This window comes from Platichthys flesus, chromosome 11 (genome assembly GCF_949316205.1).
Source record: "Platichthys flesus chromosome 11, fPlaFle2.1, whole genome shotgun sequence".
NCBI lineage: Eukaryota > Metazoa > Chordata > Actinopteri > Pleuronectiformes > Pleuronectidae > Platichthys > Platichthys flesus.
The window spans coordinates 22357745-22384723 of NC_084955.1; the positions used below are offsets into that span (position 1 = coordinate 22357745).

Below are 26979 nucleotides of genomic sequence, written 5' to 3' on the forward strand. Positions count from 1 at the left end.
CCCGAATGGAAGACGGCGTGTTTCTGTCAGTACAGTTACAGTGTGAGGTAAATCACCACACATGACGGGTGGGGGGTTGGGGGGGGATAGTCAATTTTTTGGAAACGGGGGGGTTCAAAAGCACAAACGATCCACAGAGTGAATTCAACACCTCCCCCGGGAACATGAACACACACAGGCTGACTGGTTTCACCCAAATTTAATTTAACAGCAAATTATGTAGAGAAACTGAAAAGTTCGGTGTTTCCCTCGAATACGTGTGTGTGTGTTTGTGAAGAGATATGTATTTTGAGATCTGATGTTCTTCTGTGCGTAAACATCCCTCCAGAGTTTGCCTTGTCATTCAGGTGGCCTTATGCAACACTGTACATCCCAGCATGCTTATGGGCAGATGGTAACAGCAGGATGAGCTGGAGTTAAACCGACACTCTGAGGAGGCTGCAAAACATCCGAGCTGGATAATTATACACCAGCTCCAAAGCTTTGTTTATGACTCAGTGATAATGATTCACAACTCAGTCGCGAGGCTAATACAATTATAGCAAATCTGATTTTATTTGTTTTTGTTTTTTATAATTTATTGACAATTCATGTAAGATTGTTAATGGGGATTCAATTTAAGTTGGAGACACTTTGTTGTGTGAACCCCTTTTTGCAAAATCAAAACAAAAAGGAGAAGAGAGCAGAACCTGACTGGACGTGGAGACCTGTGGCGGTTTGTGTTATTTAATTAGGGTTATTTTCTACAACTGCAGTTTGGGTCTTTGTGTTGGAGCACGACCATGCCGTCAGGCGTGGCTTCTGTCGAGGACATCTTGGGGAGTCTGTGCGCGAATCGAACGGCGCGGTTCTTTGTTCACCGGAGCTGCTGCAAAATCTTTCTCTTTTTTTTTATCCTTTAAAACGGGGGGGGGGAGAGATGTGCGAGGGCTTTTCTGAAGCCCCCCCCCCGCTGCATAGGGTCTGCAACGACTGTCTGACAACTCCCTTTCTCCTCCTCGTATACAGCCCCCCCCCACCCCAGACGCCCTCTTTCCATCCTATACATAACATCCTCATGCGCAACGGCGCCAGAAACAACAACGCGGTGACCTGCCGCAAAGCACGGCTCCATGGAGGTGGGCGGACCCCCTCCTCTCTCAAAATAAAAAAATGTCACTAACTCCTTTTTACTCCCACGTTTTTATTTCATATCCGATCATCCTTTCATTCCCCCCCCCAACAACCACCACCACCACCCACTCCCCTGTTCGGCACCACGCGGGAGCCGCTGGCTTTGTGTCCCGCTGCAGCAGCGCTTCATCACCATGTGCGCACTGTACTTCCACCTTTGTCATACGCAAAGTGTTTACATCCCGCGCGGCTCCGCTTACATAAGTTACCTACGTGCGGTGCGCGGGCTACACTGCAGCTCTGCGGGAATTAAGGTCGAAATAAAGAGTGCGGTGCGGTGCGGGGAGCCGGGCGAGGAGGTGTTCGTTCCTTCCTTCCGCTCGGGAGGTGGCTTGACGCGCGGTGCCACGGGCTCGGGAACCTGAGACAGAGTGGCATAAACGGGAGGGCGGCTCGTGGTGTCTCGGAGCGAGGAGAGGGGAGCGGAGTGAACCAGACTGGGTGGAGCAAACACATCGCCCAGCCCCATCTCTCGCGCAGACGGCCTTGTGTCCCGTTCGCCCCGAGCAGAGCAGAGTCTGGCGGACGTAGAGAGAGAGGGGGCCGGTCTATGGGAGGGACTAGCGCAAAGGGGGGAATAGCAAGGAGGAGGGGGCGGCACGGGAGCTGTTTCTCCAGTCTCTTTCCCCTGTCTTTGTCTCACACACTCTTTTGTTAGCCATGCCTAGCCTGCTGGTTCTAGCAGGGATCATGGAGAAAAATGGGGGCTACGGCGCTGATCTGGCCGGCTCCGGCTTCGGCAGCGAGGGTCTCCTCGTGCCGCCCGACGAGGAGGAAGACGACTCCCGTGCCCTCAGGGTCGCGCTGGGCCAGTTGTCTCTGCTGGGGCTCGGGGAAGGCGAGGACGGCGGCGGAGCCCCGACCACGGGAGTACAGGACCGGAGCAACAATAACAACAACCACCACAACCACACGAACAACGTCGGGGGCGGCGGGGACACGGCGATCCTGCAAGGGAAGAGCAAGTTGTGCGCCCTGTACGAGAGCTCCTCAAGTGAGACGAAGGGACGCGGCTGCAACATAACAGAATGCGTCCCAGTGCCCAGCTCCGAACATGTGGCCGAGATAGTGGGGAGACAAGGTAAAGCGCTGCCTTCCAAATTATTTCCCTCCAAACTTGTGTGTCTGTATCCCGCTCTGTGTGCTGCACGATCCCGCCGTGTTTCCCGTGCGCTTTGTGTGTTTCTTCTCTCACTGTTACCTGGTGTTATTTGACAAAGAAAAGGGAGTGGTGTGTGTGTGTGTGCTCGCGTGTTTTTTGTGCTCCCCCGAGGCATCAGCCTCCCACTTTTTTCCTCCTGCCACAACCCCGCAAGTTCTCCCTCCACTCACCGTTACACCCCCCCCCCCCCCGCACCCAAACAAGTCGCTTGCCCTATTATTAATATTATTTTTAATTTTTCTGCTTTCGAGTGAATTTCGCAGGGGGTGGGGAAGGCACGGGAGAGCCCCCCGTCCCCTCCTGGGCGAATGATTCCACATCCACGCCATCAGCGCACACACGCACACTGGAGCAGGCACTTGCTTCCTTTGTAGTCTGAGACGCGCCAGACTGTTCAAAAGAGGCAACGTGCTGCTGGCGAGGACAGGAATGTCTCTCACTTTGCATCGATCGCAGGGACAATAACACAAAGGGGGACGCGCAGGACTCGCGATCTGGAAGATGTTTTGCCTCTTCCCAAAATTTATTCAGCTCGTTGTTTATGTTGCGCACTGCCCCAGTGACACAATTGGACAATGGAGCGAGCGTGGTCCCTCTTGTTTTTTTTCTCTCTCCTCAATTGATGGGAGTTGGAAAGTTCGATTCCCAACACGTTGAGGCATCTTCTCCCGTTTTCCTTCACACTCTCCACGTTTTTTGATTTATTTTTGTGTGTTTTTTTTTTTTTACCGAACAAAGAGCTGAAGTTGAATGACAGCAGCTGTCAAACAAAGGTGTGAGATTCGGGGGCTGAGGGGAGGGGCGCGTGGAGACCGTGTTGCTGCTGGGCACACGGGATGGTCTTAAAGGGGTGACTCAGCGAGAAGTTGGGAATCCTTTTTTTTTAATAATAAAAAATATATTCTTTTGTTTGTGCACGTTTGCAGTGAAGAGGATTTTTCACCAAGTTTCAATATTCATCAGCTAAGAAGGAGTTTTTGTTGCTATCTTCTTCCTTTCTTTGTGGTTATCTTGGCTGCGCCCTTTGTTACCAGATGTGATGAACCCATGGGCGAGAGGGGCAGAGGAACCCAGGGCCGGGGAGGGAAGGGCAGTATAGCTTCTGAAAAAGCTGAATGGGAGTCACGCCTTGGAGCTCAACACAAGGGGCTCCTCATGAGCCCCACTTCACTGCACACTCTCAATACCACATGGTCGCCTGTCAGGAGAGGGGAAACATAGGGGCCTGGACGCAGAGGGAAGTACAAAGACTGCAGGGCGGCGGGTGAGGTACCATGAGCAAATCCTGATTTATCTCACCACCAAAAAAAACAAACAAGTCTCGAATAATGTCACCGGGGCTTCGGAAGAGCTGAGCTGGCTCCTTTTACCGATACTCTGGAAGTGTGGATTTAGTTTGTTCCATTAATTTCCTCTTTGTCCCCCATCGTGGCTCCGGCTCTTCACTCTGAAGTTTAAGTTTTGAATTTTAATGGGGTAACTGAAGACAGCCGAGGCCGGAGGGTGGATCCGGTGAGAGGGCCCTTTTTTATTTTGTTGCCTTGACCGAGAAGAAGTGCTGATTTGGGGGGGATTTGAGATGAGCTTCTTTTTGATTCGGGCCCCTTCATTAGTTGGCACTACAGTACACGCCCCCTTCCTCTCGGCGCCCGCCTGGTGAAGCTGGTAAACGGAGCATCCTGTCACCGGGAAGGGGCCGGGTATGATTGTTTCCTCCTGTCAGAGTCGAAAGCATTGATGAGGAGGCTCTTGTGTCTTCCTCTGGAGATCTCCAGGTCAGGGGGGGGGCTTTGTTTTCAATCACAGGCACCTTGCACGCCACAGGGCGACTGAGGGAAACAAACATGCCTCCAGTGACCTCACTTCCTGGTTGCGATTAATTAATCTTTGTTTGTAGACAAACCATTTAATTAAGATATTAATTTAGGTTAATACAAGAGTCAAAAACACGATTTTGGGCCAATTTGCTCCGTGATCTCCTGTACCATGAACAGGTCCATTAGCCCTAATATCAGGCGATGGTCACAAAGGGCATTTTCTGATTCTGAGCAGTAATAACCCTTCAGAGTATCACCATCCCTCTGTCTGCACCGCTGGTCCCTGAGAAGAAAGTGTTCCTGAACAAAGTGGGCCAATTTAGCAGCATCAGAGAGACATTTGTCATCAACTTAAGGTGTCTTTAAACCTTCTGATACCAGCCGGCTGTGATCTTCAGATGTAGTGGATGTGCTGTGAGATCCAATGCACCCGGAGTCTGGTCAGATTAGTTGGATGATTCCTACTCGTCCAATAGAGGGTCGCACTTGTCTCTTTAAGACACAGCGGAGGCGAGACGTCCACATTACATTACATTACATGTCATTTAGCTGACGCTTTTATCCAAAGCGACTTACATTTTTAGAACACTCAGCATTTATGAGGGGCCATTTAGGGGTTCAGTATATCACCAAGGCCACTTAGGCATGCAGATGGGATAGAGTGGGATTCGAACCGGCAACATTCTTGTTGCAGAGCACCCGCTCTATCCCCTAGGCCACGCTCTCCCCACCTCGTCAACAATTTGTCTCTGTGAAGAGGCTGCCTGGATCTCTGACCCCGTGTGATGCTTGGTGTTTTCAACATTACCATAGCTTCTGGGTCTTTTCTCACCGGGTTCTCCTCGACCTCCAACGTGGTCGGTTGTCCTCCTAAACAATCTCTGATCTACTGTACATCCCTGTCCTGTCCCATCAGGTCATTTGTCACCAAACAACATTAACCTTCCCTCTCTCCACGTGAAGCCTTTGCTTTAAAAGCACTTAATAGAGTAAACCATTACCCTCTGATCAGAAAACAGGGCAGATGTGGTGTGCGATAAATGGCTGGAAGACGAAGCATAGTGAATGTGGGTTGACTATTGTCTTGTGTCGGTTCAAGGAGAGGTCAGAAAGTGATTTCCAGCATGCTGCAAATATACTGCAACCGATGCAGCTCTCGCAAACCCCTTCAAACCACTTATGTCTATGCCGAGCAATAATTCTGCAGCAACCACCTATCTCTTCGTAAGTTGTGTCTGATTTAGAGCAAATAAATAAGTACACTCCGTAAGTACAGTAAAGCTTAGGTGCTGGAAAAGTCATATATCAAGGTAATTACTCTTTGGCTGTAACAATCTGCAGCACGTTAAGTTAAACTGGTCATGAAGGTGACTGAATTTACACCGAACAAAGGAGAGTCGAGGATTTCTGTAAACCCAGGTTGGAAAACAAACGTTTGTGTTATGTTCTCACTTGCAACCTTTTAACCTGGTTTGTGAGTCACGAAACTGAACTGATGAATCATATTTACTGATTTCTGAATGTATCTTGGTGTCTGCAGGTTGCAAGATTAAAGCCCTGAGGGCCAAGACCAACACCTACATCAAAACCCCGGTGAGAGGAGAGGAGCCTGTGTTCCTAATCACTGGCCGGAAGGAGGATGTTGCACTGGCCCGCCGTGAAATCATCTCCGCTGCAGAGCACTTCTCCATGCTCCGGGCGTCCCGCAACAAGCTGGGGGTGTCCTTCAGCGGCTCCCCGCCCACACCTTTGCCAGGTCAGACCACCATTCAGGTGAGAGTGCCATACCGGGTTGTGGGGCTGGTAGTGGGGCCTAAAGGATCCACCATCAAGCGCATCCAGCAGCAGACCTGTACGTACATCGTCACTCCCAGTCGAGACCGCGACCCCGTCTTTGAAATCACGGGGTCGCCGAGCAACGCCGAGCGCGCCCGCGAGGAGATAGAAGCACACATCGCCTTCCGAACAGGAGGCCTGCATGACCACAATAATGAGAATGACTGTATGGGGCCGAACGGTGGAAGCAGCCCGGCGGGCAGCAGCGGTGGTCTGGAGAGCCGGCTACAGCAGGTGTGGGGTCTGCAGGGGGGCCAGCGCAAGCCTCTCACCAGCAGCTACCGCCAGAACTTCTCAGATGCCATGATCGGAGGGGGAGGGGGAGGTGAGGGAGGGGGAATCTACAGCAAGAGCAACTTCTCCAGCTCTGGAGAAAAGAACTGCTCTTATTTCGGATCCGAGGGGACCCAGAGCTGGGGCGACCCCGACTACCCCAAACAGGTGGCCTTCTACGCCCAGCAGCGCTCCAAGAGCTTCGGAGGCCTCCCGCTCCCCCTGACCAGACTCTCCCCTGGCTTATCCGATTCCTGCGGAGGCAACAACAACTCCTCAGTCACCAGCATCGTGCCCGTGGCCGGCTCACCTCATGCCCAGGCCCGCCGCGCCCACAGTGAGCCCACTTCAGCCGGCGAGGGCTTCCCCGGCCGCCTGCCAGTTCCGGACTCGCCACCGGCCATCGCGCGGGAGTGCATGACCTGCTTTGAGAGCAAGGTGACGGCTGCCTTGGTGCCCTGTGGCCACAACCTCTTCTGCATGGAGTGCGCCATCCGAATCTGTGAGCTCAACCACCCGGAGTGCCCAGTGTGCCACACCCAGGTCACACAGGCCATCCGAATATTCTCTTAAGGAACCACATCAGTTTTTATCATTAGTTTTGTCAGTGTTTGTTCAATAATAATTTGCTGTTATTATGATTATTATTATAATACACACTTTTTGTTTTTCAGAAAATTTAAAAACAATCAAGCAGATATTTTAGAAGGCACTGCTTGCTTTACTAAAAAGTATAAGAAATATTTTTAAGTTTTTCTTTTATATATATATATGCATATATATTTTATAAAAGTTTTGTTTATAAGAGAAGTATAGTACCCTGCATTTTCAGTTTTTTGACTGCTGCTGTTTTTCATTCATGAATCACAGCGTAGGCAGAGGTAGTAATGTGAACATTTTATTATTCAAATTTTTATTTTATCATGAAGTGGGTTTATACTGAAGAAAGAAGATGATTGTTTAGGTACCCAATCTGCACCCGACTGACCTAGAAAGTCAATGTTGTTATTAGAAGGGAAACAAATAGAATTTTCATTGCACCTTACAATCATCTGGGTCTAAAATAGGATTGTCAATCATACCTTGAAATTTCAGAAGCTGACGTGAAGGTGAATTCAGCCTGTCCCCCTTTGACTGTGATTGTGGTTTAATATAATTGGTCCTAAACATTCATTTCAACAGAATGAAAAATGTGAATTAATTGGTTCTTGTCAAAGCTTTGTAATCTTCACGAGGAAAACAAAAACTGCCCCTTGTTTCATCCTTATACCGTTTATAGTCTTATACACCAGATTAATGCTGAACAAAAAAAAATAGATGGCGTCACATCATTTATTTAGAGTCATAAGTTAAATTGTATGGGTCATCATTATTCAGAGGTGGATGAAAGCCATCGGTGAAAATTGTTTTCCAGTAGCCATTGATTACACGTTGGTCACTGCAGTTTGTTGAAAAGACTCAGCACCGCCGGCTCCTCGTGGCACTTGAAAAGCATGTGGTCCCTCGGTTGGCTTAAAGCACTGATTTAATTTGTGAGGCCGAAAGCCCTGGAATTCATCCAGTTGGCCGGTTCTCGACATCTGTCTCCCCGATGGACTTGTTTCAAAGCCACCTTAACCGCGCTTTATTGTCTTGTGTGGTCATTTGGCCACAGCCGCTGAGCGATATAGGACAAAGCGAGAGCCCCAGTCAACAAGCGCTGCTCCGAGGCGTGCGCTGCAAATAGGAGGTGAATACGAAAGTGGACAGAAGCCGAGCAAAAGTGTAAAAATGTTTTCCTGAATCAGCAGCGGCCCCAGATCAGAACAGTTGACAGTGTGAAATACAAAGTCCCAAATCAGTAATCCTTACCCCAGGTCCCCATCACTAACAGCATTATGTGTGAGCGCGGAGGGGCCTGCTGCCCCCCCCTGTAATTAGCAGAGCCGGACAGGAGCAGGTGTTTCACGGCACAGTGTGGCTGTGACCCCAAATTGGAAGTCTTGCCTAGCCCCCTTTCTTTCTCTCCTTTCTTCGGGAGTGGCCTTTATGTCTCCCCTGCTTACAGTTCGATCGCCCCGCTCTCCGAGGCCTCGCCAAGTGGGGCGTATTGTCTGGGCCCGGCTGCAGCGTGGGCCGCGCTCGGACACGGCCTGGATCTCCTCATTGATAATTAGGCAAATGGGCTGGTCCAGGTGCGGGCCGTGTGTGGAGCTGTACGAGGGGGGGGGGGGGGGGAACAGGGTCCCGCCGTGAGCCCCTCGCCGCCCCGCCCCACCGCTACAAGCACAGAGGGAGCTGGATGCAGCTGGGGCGAAGGGGACCCCCTCCTCCTCCTCATCCTCCTCTCTCTTGCCCCTTACTCCCTCCTTTTTCTTCTCCTTTTTCTGCTGCTCTGAGCCATCTCTTCTGGGGAGAGGGGGCCTCTTTTGTCCGAAAAACGCACACACACACACAGAAAAATTTGGAAGACAGAAGCTGTAGTTGCCTGTGAAAACGAGGCAACTACAGCTTCGAGGCAAAAGTAAATGATCCCCAGTCGTCTGGAGATTCACCAGTCACCACCTTTCGACAAAAAAAATTTAGTGAAGTGTTCACGACCAAAAAACACTGCGTGAACTACGAACTCTTAACCATGTGAAATTTGCACCGGGCCCTTTCTGTGTATGTGTGTGTTTGTGTGCGAGTACAGATCAAAGTTTCCATAACGGTCAAAACCCCCCACCCCCACCCTCACCACCCCATGTCAGCCCACTACTGTATGGGACATCCTGCAGCTGCCCCTTCACTGTGGACACCCGCGCTTCAGCCAATGGTCCCCCCCCCCACCACCACCACCCCTTCCCCTTGCTTAGAGCTTCCAGAATGAAATCAGACAATTGTAATTGACAGGAAAGCAGAGGAAACGCCCCATTTAACCAGCACTCATGCTGAATCAAATTACACACCCTCTGCGTCTGCCTTAGCCCCAGCCTGGGGATTTCAGAGGAGCGAGGATGGGGGTAGGGATTAAAGCTGTTGAATGATTTTGGGAGAGAGAGAGAGAGAGGGAGGGAGGGGGGGGGCAACCCGAGAAACGGAGAAGTATGCTCCAATACAGATGAGACCCCCGCAGATCCAGCTATTTTATTGATCATTCATGTGTTGCACAGAGTTCCGAGATCATCACATGTGGCCCAGTGGTGATGACTGGGAGTGCTGGTGATTCAGCAGGAGAACAATTACACTCGGCTTCTGTCTCGAAACAAAAACAAAAAAAAACACACAAATTGTGTCATCCAGAGCCCACAGAGACCCTCCTCTTTTAAAACACAACAAATATAAAGCAGAGCGCTCGCATTACAGGTGAACAGCAGCGACAGCACTGTACTTGCCAAAAGTACCCCCCCCCCCCCCCCCCCCCCGAAATCTATTAGATGTGTAGATAAAAGAAGAGTTATGATTTTATGGATGGAGAAGTTGCACAGTGGTTTGGCCTAAGCTTTTCGACGTCAAATTCAAGGCAGTGTGACGCTGCCCTTTGAACTTTAGTATTTTATATCATTTTGTTTTTCTGCCTTAATATTTTTTATGAGAAATATCGTCATTACTTTGGCACACAAGGTAGCAACTTTGGCCTTTGACAGTTCCGCCCCCTAAACGACTTTTGAAGTACTTATTTTTGGAGAAAAGAATGTGAATCAAAATGCTCGGACGGGGATTCGAGGGATTCAGGAAATTAGGCTCTTAAAACACTTTACCTACAATATAGAGTAAAGCACCTTATCACAAAAAGAAATGCGCATTTCATTAATACCAAACCGACCGCTGATGGTGAAATATATTTCATAGAATTTGAAAGACATGCACGTAAGGATTCCCTATCATTTTCTGTATTATGGTGGTTCTTGTTATTATCTTTATACGACAGTAGTACTAGTGGTTATTTGGGAGACCTCTCGTCCATTCAGTCCATGCTGGTGACTTGGTTGAGTTTTGCACTGGTGTAATGAAGAGGAGGCTTATTGGAGATTCTCCCAGTTTAGACGCTGTATAAGTGAGTATTGTACTTTATGGGAAAGCACTCTGAGCATCTATGTAAATACAGTGTGTGTATCAGTTATGAACATCCAAAGGCCCCGCTTGACGTGAGGTTTTGATTATTTTTACAAACTGAAAGTGTCATTGTGAAATGTTTTCTAGCATAATGGATTTCAGAAATGTTTCTGGGTTTTAGGGAGAGAAAATCTTTAATATATGTGTCCCATCACCCTCTGACAATAATAGTATAATAGATAGATCCATACATTTAAGAAATATTATTATTTAAACTGATTAACTTAGTATTTCATCCAAATATATAAGTGAGAAATTAACCAGACACTTCTATAAACTGTAATAGTGAATATCCTTTATGAAGCCGCTGATGTATAAATCCAATCTCAAATGAAAACTCGAATGAATAGTATGTGTAATAACCTAACCCCGAGTGAATAAATCAGTTTCTGTGTATATTAGGATGAAAAGCAATAATAGGACTATACTGGGACAATAAACAGAGGAGCCTGCTTAGTCAGTTCTTTCAATAATATTCTATTCAGAAATCGACCTTCGTTATAAGGGTAATACTGCTGCATTTCTGTCTCATATCTGCTTCATAGTCATCGTGGATTCCTGTCAGTGTAGTAACAGGTAGAATTAATTAGCAACAATTTCAGGATAGGTTATTGTTCTTGTTGTGTTCATCAGGGTTTTAGTCACTTGATTGCTTTATTCTATATTCTTTTTTAATTACGTTGATTATCAATCAGATTTGGTTCGAGACTAACGTAAAGGAATCTGTCTCTGCAGCTTGCGTGTTAACAAACAACAAGACCAGAGCATGAGCACTGAGGTTCATCCAGTTTGAGTTCGAGAGAGAATCCAGAGCTGGTGACTTGAACTGCGTCTTGAAAGCTTCGGTCACAAACGTACACGCGGCAGTGAGAGGAGGCGTTCAGGGCAAACGGGATCTGAATCAAAGCACCGGTCACTCTTTCACTGAGGTCATGTGACCAGCTCCGACTCCTCACAGGGCTTCACTTTGTGGTGAAGTTGCATTCAGGTGCAGACGCGTCGCTTACAGCATATCTTAAGATGTTTACATTGAGTTTCTGATTTCACGGCTATGTTTGAAATCCTCGCCTCGCTCCTACTCTTCATCCCTCGTTTCTTTTTCTTTTTTTGTTGAAAGAAATAGGTCAGACACAGCCAAAGAATAACAAATAACAAGGAGAGGACATCGACTAACTTTTATCACTCGAGTTAACTTGTTTTTATCAAAAAAATCAGCTCCTGTTTAAGAGTTGATTGAATTAAATAGTCTCATACCTAGAACTGCTCTGTTTACCCACAAGTCTTAGAGGCCACTCAAGTCGATATCTGTGAAATGAAGGCATATCATGTTACAGTGTCGGAAGATTAGTTTAATACTACAGAGGCGCCGGTAACAGACTTACTTCTCCCAAAGAGACCAGCTTACAGCACATCCTGGCACTTAGAGTCCTTTTGAGTAGTTTTCTATTGCTCTGGTTTTATTGTTGAGGGGTTGGGTGGGGGGGGGGGGGGGGGGAGGGGGAGGGCACAGACAAGGGAATGTTTTTAGTCCCTCTGATAAACTTGACGAAGTTGAGATAGTAAAAACAGAAACTGCCCGAGACATTGACGAAGGAGCCGCCTTGACAAAGACCCTCAGATTATCAGTGGGATGCAAACAGAGGTGAACCAAACCGCTCAGAGCCACATGAACTGTATCCTTGAGTTGAACTGCATGTTAGTAAAAATATAGTACAGTAGGTTAAGATTTATCAGGAACATAAAAGAAAAAGATAACATAGGATCACATAAAGAATTCATCAGCCTGATACCTGAAGTGTATAAAAAAAGCTTTAAGACATTAAAGTTGCCATTGGTTTAAAAAAAGTCATATATTTACCGTGTATTCTAACTAATTGATACATAAAGTTTAATTATAACTCTTAAGGTAAACGCTAAGGTGTAAGTTTCATTTGTCCAACTCGCCTGGTATGAAATACGTTTTAGTTAAGTGGAGCGACAAAGGGGGGGTGGGGGTGACACACAAGTGACATTTGATTCGTTAAGTTCTTGTTAGTATTATTTACAATATTGTATTAAGCTTACTATTATAGAAATGGTAGAAACTGTTGATGTTTTTCTTCTCTTGATATGAAAAGGTCTTTATGCATTTATGTAGAATCCCTTTTGAGGAGTGATAGGAAATCCTTATTTTCTCTGGATGCACTTAAGCAATTTTACCAACCTGTCAAAATCACACATTGAGCAAGTACTGCATTTGAATGTAAAAAAAAAGAAAAAAGACCACTCGACTTAATGCACTCCTTACGCTTATTGTTTTTTTTCAATTTACAAGTGAGCTTTAAGTTTTTGTTTTTTTATTTTGTTTTTATTTTTCGGGAAAGGAATTTGCAACAGGTTTTCAACGTAGACTATATTTGAGTTCTTCCACATACATTTATAGAAAGTAACTTAAAAAGAATAAAAAAAACATATTACAGTTTCTCAAATCTATTTTGCTAACATGGGTTATTATTTCATAGAAAGCAGAGGAAAAAAAATGTCAGTATCTGGATGTTATTTATGAAAAGTACAAAAAAAAAGAGAAGGAAGCAACATATTTATGAGTAACCTCAAGACATTTTGTTTTTTAATTAAAATTACGAGAAGTTAATATATTTCTAAACACAGGGAAGTCAGTTTCTACTAATAAGTAAAATGAGAAAAGAAGTTTAGAAGTTTTATTTATGAAAGTTGCGGCCGCTCCTCGCTCTCCATCTCGCTTCGATGTAAATGAAGTAAAATGGAACGGGAGTCGGCCGCGGCTTAAATTTTAACTTCAGACATGCGCTACGTTAACATCGGTGCATTCACAATGGAATAATTGCAGAAAATAATATAATATTTTTTAGAATTTGGAGATATTTTAGTCACAGAGCATCAATTTCGTGCCTCAATGATATATTTTTTTCCCGCATCAGCATTCTGTGTGCAGTGCTGTTTGCTGTAACCCCCGTTCTCCCCTTCAACCGACCCCATGTTACTGACTGACACACATTGCTCATTTCCTCTGTAATCTTAACTCGCTTTTACTTCTCAGACGTGCAAAACGTGTCACGACTGCAGCGCTTGGGATGAATGAGGCAGCTGTGATTTCCCCCCCCGCCGCCAGTGGGGGCTAACACAAAACTTGTACACACTTTCATTCATATATTTTTCCGCGTCTACTACTCAGACAGTTTGCGATCGATGACAGCCGAGCACAATCAGCTAAAAACCGAGTCTTTACCAGAGACTTTACCTAATGGGCTAATTAGGATCGAGCGGAGGCATCTAGGAGAGGACGAGAGCGCACTGTGTAGTAGAACTATGTAACTAGATGCACACATATACACACAACAGATTCATTACCGTACTAGGTTGCATGTATGTTGTATGGTCACTTAGAAATATTGTGGGGGAAACGGCGCAGGTCCTGTGTTCTCCTGTAACGCAGCGCAGCCTGGGCCGTTTCTCCTCTGTAGATTTGCATAGTTGGGATCTCTTTGGAAAGTTGACATGAGTTTGGAGCCACGCAAAGAAACCATTTCAGTCCCCACGTTTCAAAAAACAAAGTTGGCTTTTGTATTTCTCAGCTACCCGTCAGTGATGAAAGACTGTCCTCACCTCAAAGGAATTAACTTGAAGTTTACGTAAGAGTAAAGAAAACTTGACAAAAAACAAACGCTACAGCGGCTCAGGTCCTGCCGCGTGTAGAGGATGAGGACTGAAGCGGTGCATGCTGGTGAAACTCGCAACCTTTTCCAAAGAGAACAATTCAATCTGACAGTTTGTCTTTGGTAGCGTTTCCAATTTTTCCAGCACAGTAGAGTTGTTTCATACCGGTCTAATAGTGGTCGTAGTGCATTAGTTTTTGGGCCAGCATCACCTGGCGTTAGTTTCTCTGTGAACAGTGGAAGAGGGCTGCCTCTGTGGCCCCGTGTTGCTGACCGTCAACTTTGATGGATTGGGAAAAAAAGAAGTCTTTTGAACTCTGTTACAGTGTGCCATGCCCGTACAAGGCATGTGATATTGCAGGTTTATTTCTTATAGCACATGTTTTTTTGTGAATTACATTTTTTGGAGACATTTTTATTATTATTATTATTATTGTATCTGCGCCATGCTAGTTCTGGTTCTTTGTTATTTTTCCAAGATTCAAGATGTATTGTAAATGTTTCTAATAAAACAAAAATGAAATGATGCCTGACTGAAAGTTTTATTTTTGGGGTTAAACTGATTCTCTTCATATTTGAAATTGTGATCTCAGCTATGATGAGCAAATACCTTCTGACTGAATCCCAATTGGGATAAAAAAAAAAATGTAATTATATAAAGCAGCCACATGAATATTATGTGATTAGAAATCATGGTACCTCAATGACTCATTCAATTAATTCTGCCTTTCTAGTTACTTGCACCCTTTACTTTTTTTAAAAACATCTTCAAGAGACACGAGAAGAGCCAGGCTATAACAAATGAGATTTATTTTTACATATGCAGTCCAAATATACATATATTAGAATAAATGTTTAAAAAGCCCTAACCTACACCACCCAGTTCAAGACCTGTGAAGTCGATAGAAGTCAAGTGTTGATGTGGAAACACATCAGCAGGATAAACACCGTCTGTGTGCTTAACCTTTTTGGATTTAATCAAACCCCTCCTAACGCTACCACATAATATCATCTTTATTAAAACTATTAGAACCCCACAAACCCAATCCTGGCTCCTGAACACAACCCCCGCCCCTCCACACGCAGGAAATAAAGACAAGTGAGAGCGAGGGCACGCGTCAGGGAGATCCCAGAAGGCAGAGTCCTGTTCCAGTTACATACAGTGTAGACAGAGACAGGAGGAGAGCGGAGTAGGTGAGCAGGCAGTGGAGGATTTCACTTACAGTAAAACAAGCCATCTCTGGTGCATCAGGGATCACAGCAGCAGGGCAGGGCTGAGTGCCCTCACTACCTCATCCCCTGAAACATTATCCCTCCACCCATCCATCCGTCCCAGCTAGCAAGCAGCAGGAGCGGCAGCACAGGGTTGTCCATGCATTTAAACCAATCTCCCTGCTCTCTGTCCCACTGCACCCAAAAGGTTCTGAGCCGGGGTCGAACGGCCATCAACACTCAAGGCAGTTAACATACCCTCTCGTGATGCCGTCACCCAATCTCATTTAGAGTTAATGCTGTACAAAGCTTCCAGGAGCATGACTCAGAAAGCAGTGCAGACAGCAGGGGAGCCTTTCAAAGAAAGATCAGGAGCAAATCAACAGAGAAACCCTGTGTCACTGCTGGGGAGCCATGTTATTGCTCTCAGGGACCTGGTGGAAAACGTCCCGGACCAACCACCTTCCACCGATTTCCGGCCAGTGCATTTATTTAAAAGATAAAAAATAAAAATCAATAGAAGCCCTTGTCCCTCCATTAGCGAGGGACAGTTGCCCTTACAAGCATCTGCACCAAAAAGCAAGAGAGCTCACTTTGCTGTGAGGGAAAGTGAAGGAAAATCTAAACCAACCTGTATTACATTACAAACCCTTTTGGCCAAACAAAGCCTTAAACTAGTGTTCAATAAATATCATCTGGGACATTAATGTCTAAATATTATTACATGGTGAGTAAACGGGAATGACGGCGGCGACAGAGCGGTTTGCAGTTCAGTCTACTAGAGGTGGAATTTTATTGCCCAATATCCTGGTAGAGGGAAAACATTTACTGGCTTGTAAAGTAGAGCTTTCAAAGGGAGGACAGTTTACAAAGATAGAAACTGTGATGAGATACAGAAAGGTACCTTATAATGAGTTACATGTTTTTTAATTGGATTTTCAATCAATGCGAATCATGTACCTCTTTCAACCACCACACACCCCCTGCCTCCTTATTTAATCCACTTTACTATCCCTCCTTCACTGGTCCCTCTCTTCTTACTGTTTTTTATTTTATTTTTCTTAACCAGACTATAGACAAATCAACCACAGTGTCCCTCTGTGAAACGGTCATTTCTACCTGTCTCTCCATTCCCCCTCTGCCTGCGACTGTTTGTCTATCTGTCCGTTTTCTCCATTTGCCTGGAGGTGAAGGAGGTGGTCAGTGATGGGGTCTTAGTTGGACTGGCAGCAGACGCCCTTACTGCTGGAGTTCTGGGTGGGCTCGACCGTGATGGGCACTACGTTGGAGGCCGGTGAAAAGTCTGTGTCGCTTCGCCCTGACATTTGCCTCTGTGACACAATGTTGTAGATGGCTGCAGAGGGGAGAGAGAGAGGGAGTGAGGGGTGAAAAGAAGAGAGTTAATGTCTAGCCTCAGTATTGAGCCAACAGTGGGACATATTGTGATAAAGACAAACAGCATGGCAATACTGAACAACAACTGTTCTATCCAGACTCCTGGCAGCAGTGCAGGATTCCTTCAATCCTAAACTGGCAACGTTATGTCATGTGGCAGCACCCAGCCTCATAGGAGGCATACCCCACAGCTACAGGAGTTAATACCTTTTAAATTAAAATTGCTATAACTACATAAATATAATACATTATGGGTCTGTGACTTGCTTTTGTGAGCCTGCATGCTAATGCTACTACACACAAAGGAAAAGTACATATCTAGAAGAAAACACCCATTTAAAAACACACACGTGAACTTTTGAATTGTTAATCCTTCAATATCATTGAATTCTTCAATGGTTCTATACATGTCTGAACTCTGTGGTTTACAGCAGATGCCATTGGAGTGATCGGCTGATCAATTCAACTAGGAGCGCAAACCGAAGCTGCTTAAGACAAGAGCTGAAGTCCAGACATCTTCCTAAAACCTCCAGGAAGGAGCTGAGTCAGTAGCTCAATTAGAGAAAAGGTTCCTGACAGAAATGTCCAGGAAGTGTCTGAGTGAGCTCACGTGAAACACAACAAAAGCAAACAAAACCATATAAATATATTTCTCAGAATGAAAATGAGGTGTCAGGGGCCCAACAGCTCACCTGGTGGAGCGAAGGTCTTAGTCCACCTGTAGTGGCCCTTCATTACACTGATCTCTAAAAGTGTCAGTGTGCTGTTAACCACAACCTCTGCTTTCTGCTGTGGAATTTAAACATGATGTTTTCTCTACTGCATGATCTACCTAGACTCCACCCTTCACCTGAATGTTTCTGACATTTTCTCCTGTTGTTGTGAACGTGTCTGACCCTCATATTCTCTGTGTTCTTCAAACGTAAAACCCAATTCTCTAGGTTATCGCGTCTGAAAACAGCTTTAATTGTGCTCGCGGCCACTTCTCTTCACAACTCTAGACCGCAGCCATATGTGGAAGATAACTCCTGAAATAAAAACTACCTATGAAGCAAGAAGGTTTAAATCAAAACAGGGCACCTGTCTGACTGTGACATGACACGTCAGCTGGTGAAACCACGACTCATTACGTTGTTGACGTAACAAAACAACGTGACACTTTCTGCCCCGCGATCCGTCTGCTGCTGATATCTATACATGTGAGGTTTCCTCTCCTCCACTAGGTCTTAAGTTCAGCTCTTACTTCCCTGCTAATGCACCGCCGACTTCCTTTCTTCTCATCCCTTAATGAGCTGATTAGCACCATTAGCTCAATGGGGCTTGTGGGTCCAAAGTTTCCATGAATCTGAAATATTCCTGCCGAGCTGTGTTGTGGGCAGATTGGCTCAAGCGGAGGAGAGGGCAATTGAGCATTGGGCAGAAGCTGATTACAAACAGCCAAGTGGCGCACACTTGCAGACTGATAGCCCCTGCAGCAATTCAAGTGGAAGAACCACTCTCTGTTGGATTGTCCCTTTAGGCGCTACAGGGGTCGATAGTCACAACAATTTGCTTTTCTTCTCTCCATGTTCCCAAATCTTCAACATCAAACACACTTGTTGGTGTCGCTAAGAGCCTCTTGGGGAAAGCGCTCAGACGTCTACTCATCTGAGACACACTTCATTTATTTACAAAACACAAATGTCAACTACAAATTTAGGTTTTTATCCCGAATGAGGGGCGGCACCCGGTTCAGGGGGTCAAAGAGAATTTGTGACCACAAAGAGACATCATTACTTAGTGGTCATCGGGTGATTGTCTTCATTGGTGCTCTCCCCCAGTGCTGATTGGCTTTTCAGTTTGACAATTACTCACATTTCTGACCTTAAAAGAAAAGATCAAGTGTTCTCTTGCCACAGACGGCTCATTAGTGATGGATACAGAGGACTGATTATATGTATTTTGCTGCCATCTAGTGGCAGAAGAGGAGTTGTTATGTAAAGTCCGCATGGGAATTGAACACTTGAGGACAAAACAATACCTGTTACACTTAAACACTCAGCGTTATGACTGACTGGCTTTAGGAGTGTCTCATTCTGTGACTTGGTCAATTCATCATTTTCTGTCCTTTGTTCAGGGTCGTGTGGGAGTTTGATATGAACACACAAACAAAAACAACACAACATGCACAGAAATGTGAAATTCACCTGTGAGAATGGTTTGGAAAGCCAGCTCCACATTGGATGAGTCTAACGCTGACGTCTCCAAGAAAGACAAGCCATGCTTCTCTGTAAAGCACAAAGACACACACATTCCCACAATTAATCATAAGAGGGCTTCATCGTTATTAACGTTCATAAATACACTGAGATGTTAAATACTGCACTGATTCAGTTTTACATTTCTCACTCACTACAGGGCTCCCACAGGAAAGGGACCTGCTTTGTTATCAAACTTATACGATTTTAATTGGAGGAATAAGTGTTTATATTACTCATACAAAAATACAACTATTTAACAGACTTGAGTATAGTTAGTCTGTTTTAATTTAGTCACAGACTGTAAATTTTCCTGCCATGTTAGGTTAATGTTCGGGTAAAACATGACAGTGTGACAGTCAGCCAGCATTTACAACACCAGGACCCTGCAACTGCAGTGCTTTGAAATTCACCCATCTTTAGTTTTATTATAGTTACATCTGTGCCTTCCTTTCTGTGACATTTAAAAATGTCTTCCTTGAAAAAAAAAGCCCATAACAAACGGTAGGAAAAAAAAATAGTTGACTTTTTCAGTGGAATTTGTGCTTAGTAACAGTCAGAAACACCTAGAACTGTACGATATGGACGATATTTCACATTTGTGAAAAAAATTAAAATAAAATTTAATAGTTCCAGCTTCTCAAGTATATATTTACTGTTTTTCCTCAACTTAAAATGAAGAGCTTTAGGTTTGAGAGTGTAAGTTGGACAAAGAATTATTAGAATCACAGGTGAGGGGATGATTCTCACACCGTGGCATCAGTGAGGCGTCAGTTGGCCCATTGTCACTATTGTGTTCTTGGTGGAGAACCCATTACTTGCACATTATCATACACTTTGCATTGCAGGTCCGGCACATGATCTTTATGTAAATCTGGCGTCATAGATTAGGTCAGTGGTGTAAGGAAACAAATCAGAACAAACAGAGAGTACCAACGTTCCTACAAACAAAAATGACTCTTTACTCTCACATGAATCAACAAGACTCGACTGTTTGACTTTCTAGCATTCAGACCAATCACGCTTCAGTTAGCAGGTGTAACACCAGCCGATAAACTCAAGGTCAAGTGAAAACCATGGCCCAGGCACTACAAAATAATTAACATCCAAATCACACAGAAAAAAATTATATCTAAGTTAACTGAAATGTTCGCTGTGCAAAACAAACTTGCCCTGAAGCACAGCTGAAATTCTCAAAGGGCAGAAACACATGGAAGTTTAATTAATTTAAATCTAATCCTTTTACCTAACGCTGTGCTTTCTAATATGCACTCAAACACGTACTTGAGAGTGACGTGCACCAGTTTGTTTTCACGTTCACGCACAGTATCGCAGTGCAAACATTTCTATCATGGGTGTTCCCAGTGAGGATCAGCATGTTAAGACTTGCAGTTAAAATACTGCAGCGCACACTTGACTGTCAACAACACACATGATATGTTTTAATCCACTTAATGAGCTCATTAAAGCGACTAGGTGAGGTTTAACTTAATCTAATGAGGCAGAGTCACAAGCACTACAGGCTACCTACTGTAGGTTCTCACACAAAAGGCCATGAGGGGGACAGTACCTGCCAGGGACTTGGCTTCATCAGTGGGCACCGCCCTGAGGTGGCGTAGATCACTTTTGTTCCCCACCAACATGATGACTATGTTGCTGTCTGCGTGGTCCTGCAGCTCCTTCAGCCAGCGCTCAGCATTTTCATACGTCAGGTGCTTGGCGATGTCGTAAACCAAGAGCGCTCCAACTGCTCCACGGTAGTACCTGGGTAACATTAGAACCAAATTTAACAATTTGCTCTTGTTGCAACCTGTTGATTTAATGATTCGTTGTGGGTGAGACACACGGGGCTCAGCCAGCTGACATCTCAATCGGCAACAGCAGCGGAAACACAAGAAATAGAACAGTGAGGCTCAAACCACTGCACACAAACCTCATAACACAAGTAAACACTGATTCAAATTATTTGTCTGCTTCCTCATCGTCTGCATGTGTTTGACAAACTACGGGCCAGTGCCCCGGTGGCTGCCGCATCATGGAAGACTCAAGAAGAGTTGAATAAAGAGATGGGAACTTGACCATGAGATGAGGAGGACGCTTTGATGAACCGATCACTTCCTGACCCAAGGCAAAAAGGTACATTTTGTAGTTTTATCACTTGCTGTGATCTCTTTCTAGCTTTTTGAGGGATGATAACGCTGCTCAAAGATTGATTCTAAATTTAATTTAATCCCAAAGAGGATGTTCTGTTGTTTCAAGAATCTAAAAATGTACATCTGCTTGAATGGTGAATGACAGTTTTAACAAAAACACTACCTAACTTTTACTGAGTAACAGTTACCTCATGTGATGATTGATTCTGTTAGGTTAACTTTTAAGTGGTTCCAATGTGGAGAAAAACAAGTCTATCAACCTATTGACTGGAGCTGTGATTGTGTCGTCCCACCCACTAACTTAAACACAACTGAATGGTGGGTATTACCCATGATCCCTTGCTCTTACTTTACCAAAAGAGTTGCTGCCGTAAGAAATCCAACAAACTCTTTTTAGAATTCTTCATTATTTTGCTTTAAAGCAAATACCTGAGGTATGGCTCTGTATAGATAACATCCTTGTTCAAACTGATGCCCGTTGAACTATATATGTGCAGGATTCAATTAAGACTTCAATGGAGCGTGCACTTGTGTGAAGTGGAAATCTGTGGACGTGTGATGAAGCAGGTCTTTTGATGATTCGCTCTCTTGTACTCACGCAGACGTGATAGCTCGGTAGCGCTCCTGTCCAGCGGTGTCCCAGATCTGAGCCTTGATGGTCTTGCCTTCTACCTGGATGCTGCGTGTGGCAAACTCCACCCCGATGGTGCTCTTGCTCTCCAGGCTGAACTCATTCCTGGTGAAGCGGGACAGCAGGTTACTCTTCCCTACACCGGAATCTCCAATCAGCACCACTACAGATTGCAGACAAAGAAAGACACCAATCGTTAGCACACACTCGTCATGGGATTGTGGCATTTAGGGAACGAGCAATGTGCTTTTCCTTCATCATACGTTGTTCAGACAGGCATAGTCATGGGTTAAGCAGAACTTACACAATTAAAAAGGGGATCAAAATGAAATGTCCTGTAAAGTGAAGAAAATTACAGATTTATCTTTTTTTGACATTTTAATGAAGAACTGGGCTACAAACATGACTCAACAGAATCTCATTTTCAGTGTGTACATAGAGAATGAAAACACACAGACATGATGATTTGATGAGTGTGTTTTGAGCAGCACAGTGTACTGGCGGCAGCTTTAAAGGGGAATTCATAGCATGCCTTTGCTGAAACGGTTAATTAAAAACACAAAGGCCGTACAATGAACAACATGGGTTGTCTTCTTTTCTTTTTTTTTTTTAAATCATGTGATTCTCATTTCCATTTAAATCACCTGCCTCGCCAATAATGCTCATGTGTGGCTCCCGGCCAAAGCAGAGCAGAAACTCTGGGGACTCCCATCGAGTGAGAACAATAACTACTTGAACCACCTGCTCTTTTCAGGAAATAAAAGCAGATTAAACACGTGATTCCAGGTGAAACCAGTGTGTTGCTGCAGATTTCCAGCCATGGAATGTTTAGTAAATCAGTTAAAGAAAAACTGTAGAGAGAACCGTGACATCGATAGATCACCAGACATGCGTGTACAAATCAATAGGTGCGAGTGGATTGTCCTGCTGTTTCCAAAGCTGGTATATAAACGTTTACACATTAACTCCTTAAACTGAGCCCCCGTGCAGTCACACAGTACTGTCTGCCCTGTGGTTATATATCAACCCTCCTCCATATTGCTTCAGTTAACAGACACACCATTTTACAAACTTAAATCTCTTATTTGCGAACATCTCTTACATGGACTACACCAGTAAAAAAAAAGAGACCTTGTGCTGGTTTACTATAAACTTCAGATGGGTTTTTATTGACGCAGGAGGTAAGAGAGGTAAATTACTACACTTGATGATTTGAGCCTGACCTGTAAGGATTTGTTTGGGGCTGATACAAATATATTTGCCATTATATTAATAAATTGACAATGATTCCCAGTGACACTATCTCCAACAGCCAACACTGTTTATTCTGTAAAACGCAGATACCGATATGTCTAGCGGATGATTTTTTTATGAAACAACCGGCAAATCAGTCAGACTCTAAAAACAAAGGCTCTAATTTTGCGTCTCCTCCTAACATGTACACAACCGGGGCGTTAATAGGGCGATTGTTTGTCAGAAAGCTACTTCCATAATTGCCAGGTGAGTCAGTGTGTCAGAGGGAACCTACCCCACCAACACACACCACTGACACACCAGCCTGCCGTTTGGAAACAGGAACTTGTTATGGAATGTTGAAATTGCGTTAACAAACCAAGCAACTGTGTCTACACATGCATTTAAGCAATGCTACTCTTTGCGTTGGGAAACTGTGTGTATTAAAAGGTTGTCAATGTTGCTGTGGTGCAACAGACACAAGTAGTAACTTGAAGAGCTGACTTTTTTTAGGACTTTGAAATAATCAAAATATGGGGAAGCATCTGAGGAGTGAATGTTCCAACAGTGTAGGGCCTCCTCCTCTCCATTTTGTCCAGAACAAAAGATCTTGGGCGGAGGACTTAAATCATTAAGCAACCATTTCTAGGTCCGTTGCCATCAGACAGGTAATATCATGGCTGCGCAACACACCCACTCACTCACCCTTTTGTTGGTTTTACATTCTTCGGGTTAAAAGATATGACGCCTCCCTAAGATATTATACAACGCTGCTCCCAGTAACATAGCCAAGCCTTCGACTCCTGGAATGAAGAGAATTAAATTAATGCCTGTGCTCCTTTTCAGCATTTGCTTCTGTGTGAAATGAAAGCGGTGTAAAAACCTAAAGCAGGAAAGATATACCTTCAATTAAAGAAGGAGGATGTGTGCTGATTTTAAGGAAGTTCAAAATTCATATTTCCACTTAACGTTGGCTTTAAAAGAACTTACTCAATTTGGTGGGTGTTAATAAAGGGATGACACGGGAGTAAAGCCTTTAGTCTGACATTTAAAAAGTTTCTGAAAATACCTGGCTGGTATTAAGGCTTCACAAACATGAGCTGCGCGTGGAAGGAGGACAGCAGCGCAGCTTCCGGTGATCATGTCTCCCTCGGTGGATAAAGGTTTATGTGACTCACTGGGAGCTCACACACAACTTGACTCATGCTGTCCGACAGCAAGGGGTAAAAATGGAGGCTGTAGGAACAATGCAGAGCCAAAACAAGAACGTTAGCTCTTTCCTTGTTCAAGTGAAAACCTGAGAGCCAGCCGACACCTTATCAGTGTCCTTGCACCGCAGCACTCTATTCAGATAAATCTGCTATTTGGTCACCATGTCACTGTATCACAGGTTCAGTGAGTGGGTGAGTGAGCAAATCTCTTCTTCCCTATTGTGTGAGACAGGGCTTCTTTGTGGCCACACACACTTTTCATGCAGGTATTTCCAGTTTGACAACACACACTTGTTTAGTGTTCTATATTTGTTCAGGCCGTGAGCACATCATTTCCCCCTTTCTTATGGAAAGGTAAAACTAATGAGAGCTGTTCGGGCCAGTTTGCTAAACTGGAAAATTCACTATTCTTTATCTTTGGTAGAGGACACTTTGTTAAGTGTTTCTGCGCTTTGTGCCGCCTGAAATGATCTGGTCACCAGGCAAGCTTTCTAGTATCTATATAACACGGTGCTTATTTAAAGACCTGCCAATGAAGATTGTTTTGATGAATCTTTTTCACGATGAAACATCACAAATTGCAGAACCAAACCTTTACATGACTCATTTAAGAGGAAATAGAGGATGTTGGCATTCCCCCCCCCTCCCCACTAAGCTGCTTGGAAAAATATTAAAGCCATTAATCTATCATCGAAGTTGCTGGTCATTATTTTCTGATAATAAGATGTCACCTGTTAGATCTTTTATGGAGAGGAAGTTGGTGTAAATGTTGGAACAAAGTGTCAGAAACTATTGTTTAATATGAAAACTGAATGATTTTTATGCAAATGCTAAAATCTGCATTTGTAATATCCATATATGTTGCCTATTTAAATGGCTGCCACTAATGACAGTGTTTTATCATGAACGATGGAAGACAAATCTTTCTTGGGAAACGATCAAATTATTAGAACGGTTACTTCTGGTTATGTTATGATGATTTTGTCCACCTGCAAAGATCTGCATGTTACACCTCAGACATTTGTTGCCGTCAATAAAGATTATTTGAGGATTTATCTTTACACTGAAAGGAAAAATACAGAAGCTAATCTGAATTGCTTTGTTCAGAAACTTTTTGTTACCAACACATGACACAAGGACAAGTAGTAAAACCTCTCATTTAGGGAGTCGGAGACGGAGAATACTCGGGTTTTGAAGATGATCAAATCCTTTTGTGTTTGGACCCATGGTAAAAAGTGATTTCCTGTAAACCATGAAGACCACAACTCCACACACACTGGTTTCCTTCAACCCAATGAAAACACAACTTGTTCTAGTTGGATGTGTCAGTTGATGACCCCTGTGTTGACCCCAGCATCTCAGGGTGGTTGCATCATCGGCCTGCAGAGATGACGACTCCCCGGCTGATGCTGCTTCACACACACAGACACACACTCACACAAACACACACTTATACATATTTAAAAGCCTCCTGGACCCTGCAGTCCTGCTTCAGCTGTTACGGTCGGTGACGCCATTTCCCTCAAACTTCAGCCGCATCACTCAACAAAGTTCGCGCGGCGCCGCTTCACGTCCTCCGGCCCCTTCACGTCGAACCCCGTTTCTTTTCGCTAACAGGTGTTTCCGCGACTTTCCCCTCGAGAGGAACCCGACTTCCACTCACCTTTGAACAGATAGTCGTACTCGTCCTCCCGGTTACTCATCGTGCCTCCTCGTCGTGAAGAGGGGGGGGGGTGGGGGACGCTCGATCCGAGTGGGGACAAACTTCTGTCGTGTTTCCTTCTCAGCTGCGACAGAGACCGAGGCACGGGGCGGACTTTTCTGTTTATATGTCCGCGGACACGACGCAGATTCCCGCGGGCTCGAACGACGGACGGCGCTGTGCTGTCGGTGTCGGTGCTGGGCACGAGAATGCGACTCCTCCGTCGGTACCTGGCGTCAGTGTCGAAGCCGGAAACTTGAGTCCTCCTATTCTTCTTCTTCACCTTCTGTCACTCGATGGCACAGAGGCTGCGACGTCACGCCAACCCCCCCCTGTTAGTCCCGCCCCTCCCCCTCCTGCGCTCCCACTGGCGGGCGGCTGACCGACACCTGTCACTGGCTCTCACGCGATTGGTCCTGCGCCACTGTCACTCAGGGCTCCCCCTCCCCCTCCCAGTGGGGATGACGTGTGCGGCTCCGAGCCTCAACAGGTACAACATGAAAAACTGTCTGTCAAAACAAAGTCACTTTTCTTTGTTTACTGGTGTTATCATGATTCAAACCTGATTTCAAATATGTTTAATAAATATTCTGTAGGTAATTTATGATTTTATGATTTTACTGTTGAAGGTTGTACGTTGAAAGTGATTGTAATTTCATTTATGCTAGAGAAGTGGCACTTTAAGTTTTTAAGCATCTGATGAGCTTATAATAAATTAATAAAAGATTGCAAATGTCTTTATTCTGCCGGTTAATATATATGCATATGTATATTCAATTATATATGGCACTAAAATCCACTATAATAAAGTCCTACGCACCCTTATATAAAAAAAACAGGTTAAACATCTAGGCTCAGGTTCTGGGTGAGTGCTCAAAATTAAGTAGAGAAACTGGACACACTAGTTTTAGGATTATAACATGTTTCTATGTTTTGACAGTGATTAGTGCATAAATATATAATATTCGTCCTGCACTTTATTTTATCGACCCGAGGAAATGGCTCCAAACTATCTAGTGGATTGTTTATGTATTTATTAAGACATTTTAGTTGTGTCTGAACTTTAATTTGAACAGATTGAAGGCCAAGATGTTAAATAAAGATGGATGACACGTCTCCACTTCCTACCATTGTACAAAAATTAAGCAATAAAATATTCTAGCTACGGGTGCAGTCGTGATTTGGAGCCAGAGTGT

The 26979-nt window shown here is 44.7% G+C and overlaps 2 protein-coding genes across 2 annotated transcripts; one reads left to right on the forward strand and one right to left on the reverse strand.

Annotated features, from left to right (window-relative positions):
- The first annotated feature begins 1804 nt into the window (after positions 1 to 1804).
- Positions 1805 to 6946, forward strand: mex3a (mex-3 RNA binding family member A). Its single transcript, XM_062398532.1, has 2 exons — positions 1805 to 2254; positions 5693 to 6946. Exons 1-2 carry the CDS (start codon positions 1834 to 1836, stop codon positions 6832 to 6834), a joined length of 1563 nt encoding a protein of 520 aa, XP_062254516.1. The 5' UTR covers positions 1805 to 1833; the 3' UTR covers positions 6835 to 6946.
- Positions 6947 to 14802: 7856 nt separating this feature from the next.
- Positions 14803 to 26093, reverse strand: rab11al (RAB11a, member RAS oncogene family, like). The gene is made up of 5 exons (XM_062398814.1): positions 25745 to 26093; positions 21605 to 21800; positions 20424 to 20617; positions 18803 to 18883; positions 14803 to 16575 (listed from the first exon to the last, which is right to left on the reverse strand). The coding sequence occupies exons 1-5, from the start codon at positions 25782 to 25784 to the stop codon at positions 16436 to 16438; spliced, it is 651 nt and encodes a 216-aa protein (XP_062254798.1). The 5' UTR covers positions 25785 to 26093; the 3' UTR covers positions 14803 to 16435.
- Between the last annotated feature and the right edge of the window lie 886 nt (positions 26094 to 26979).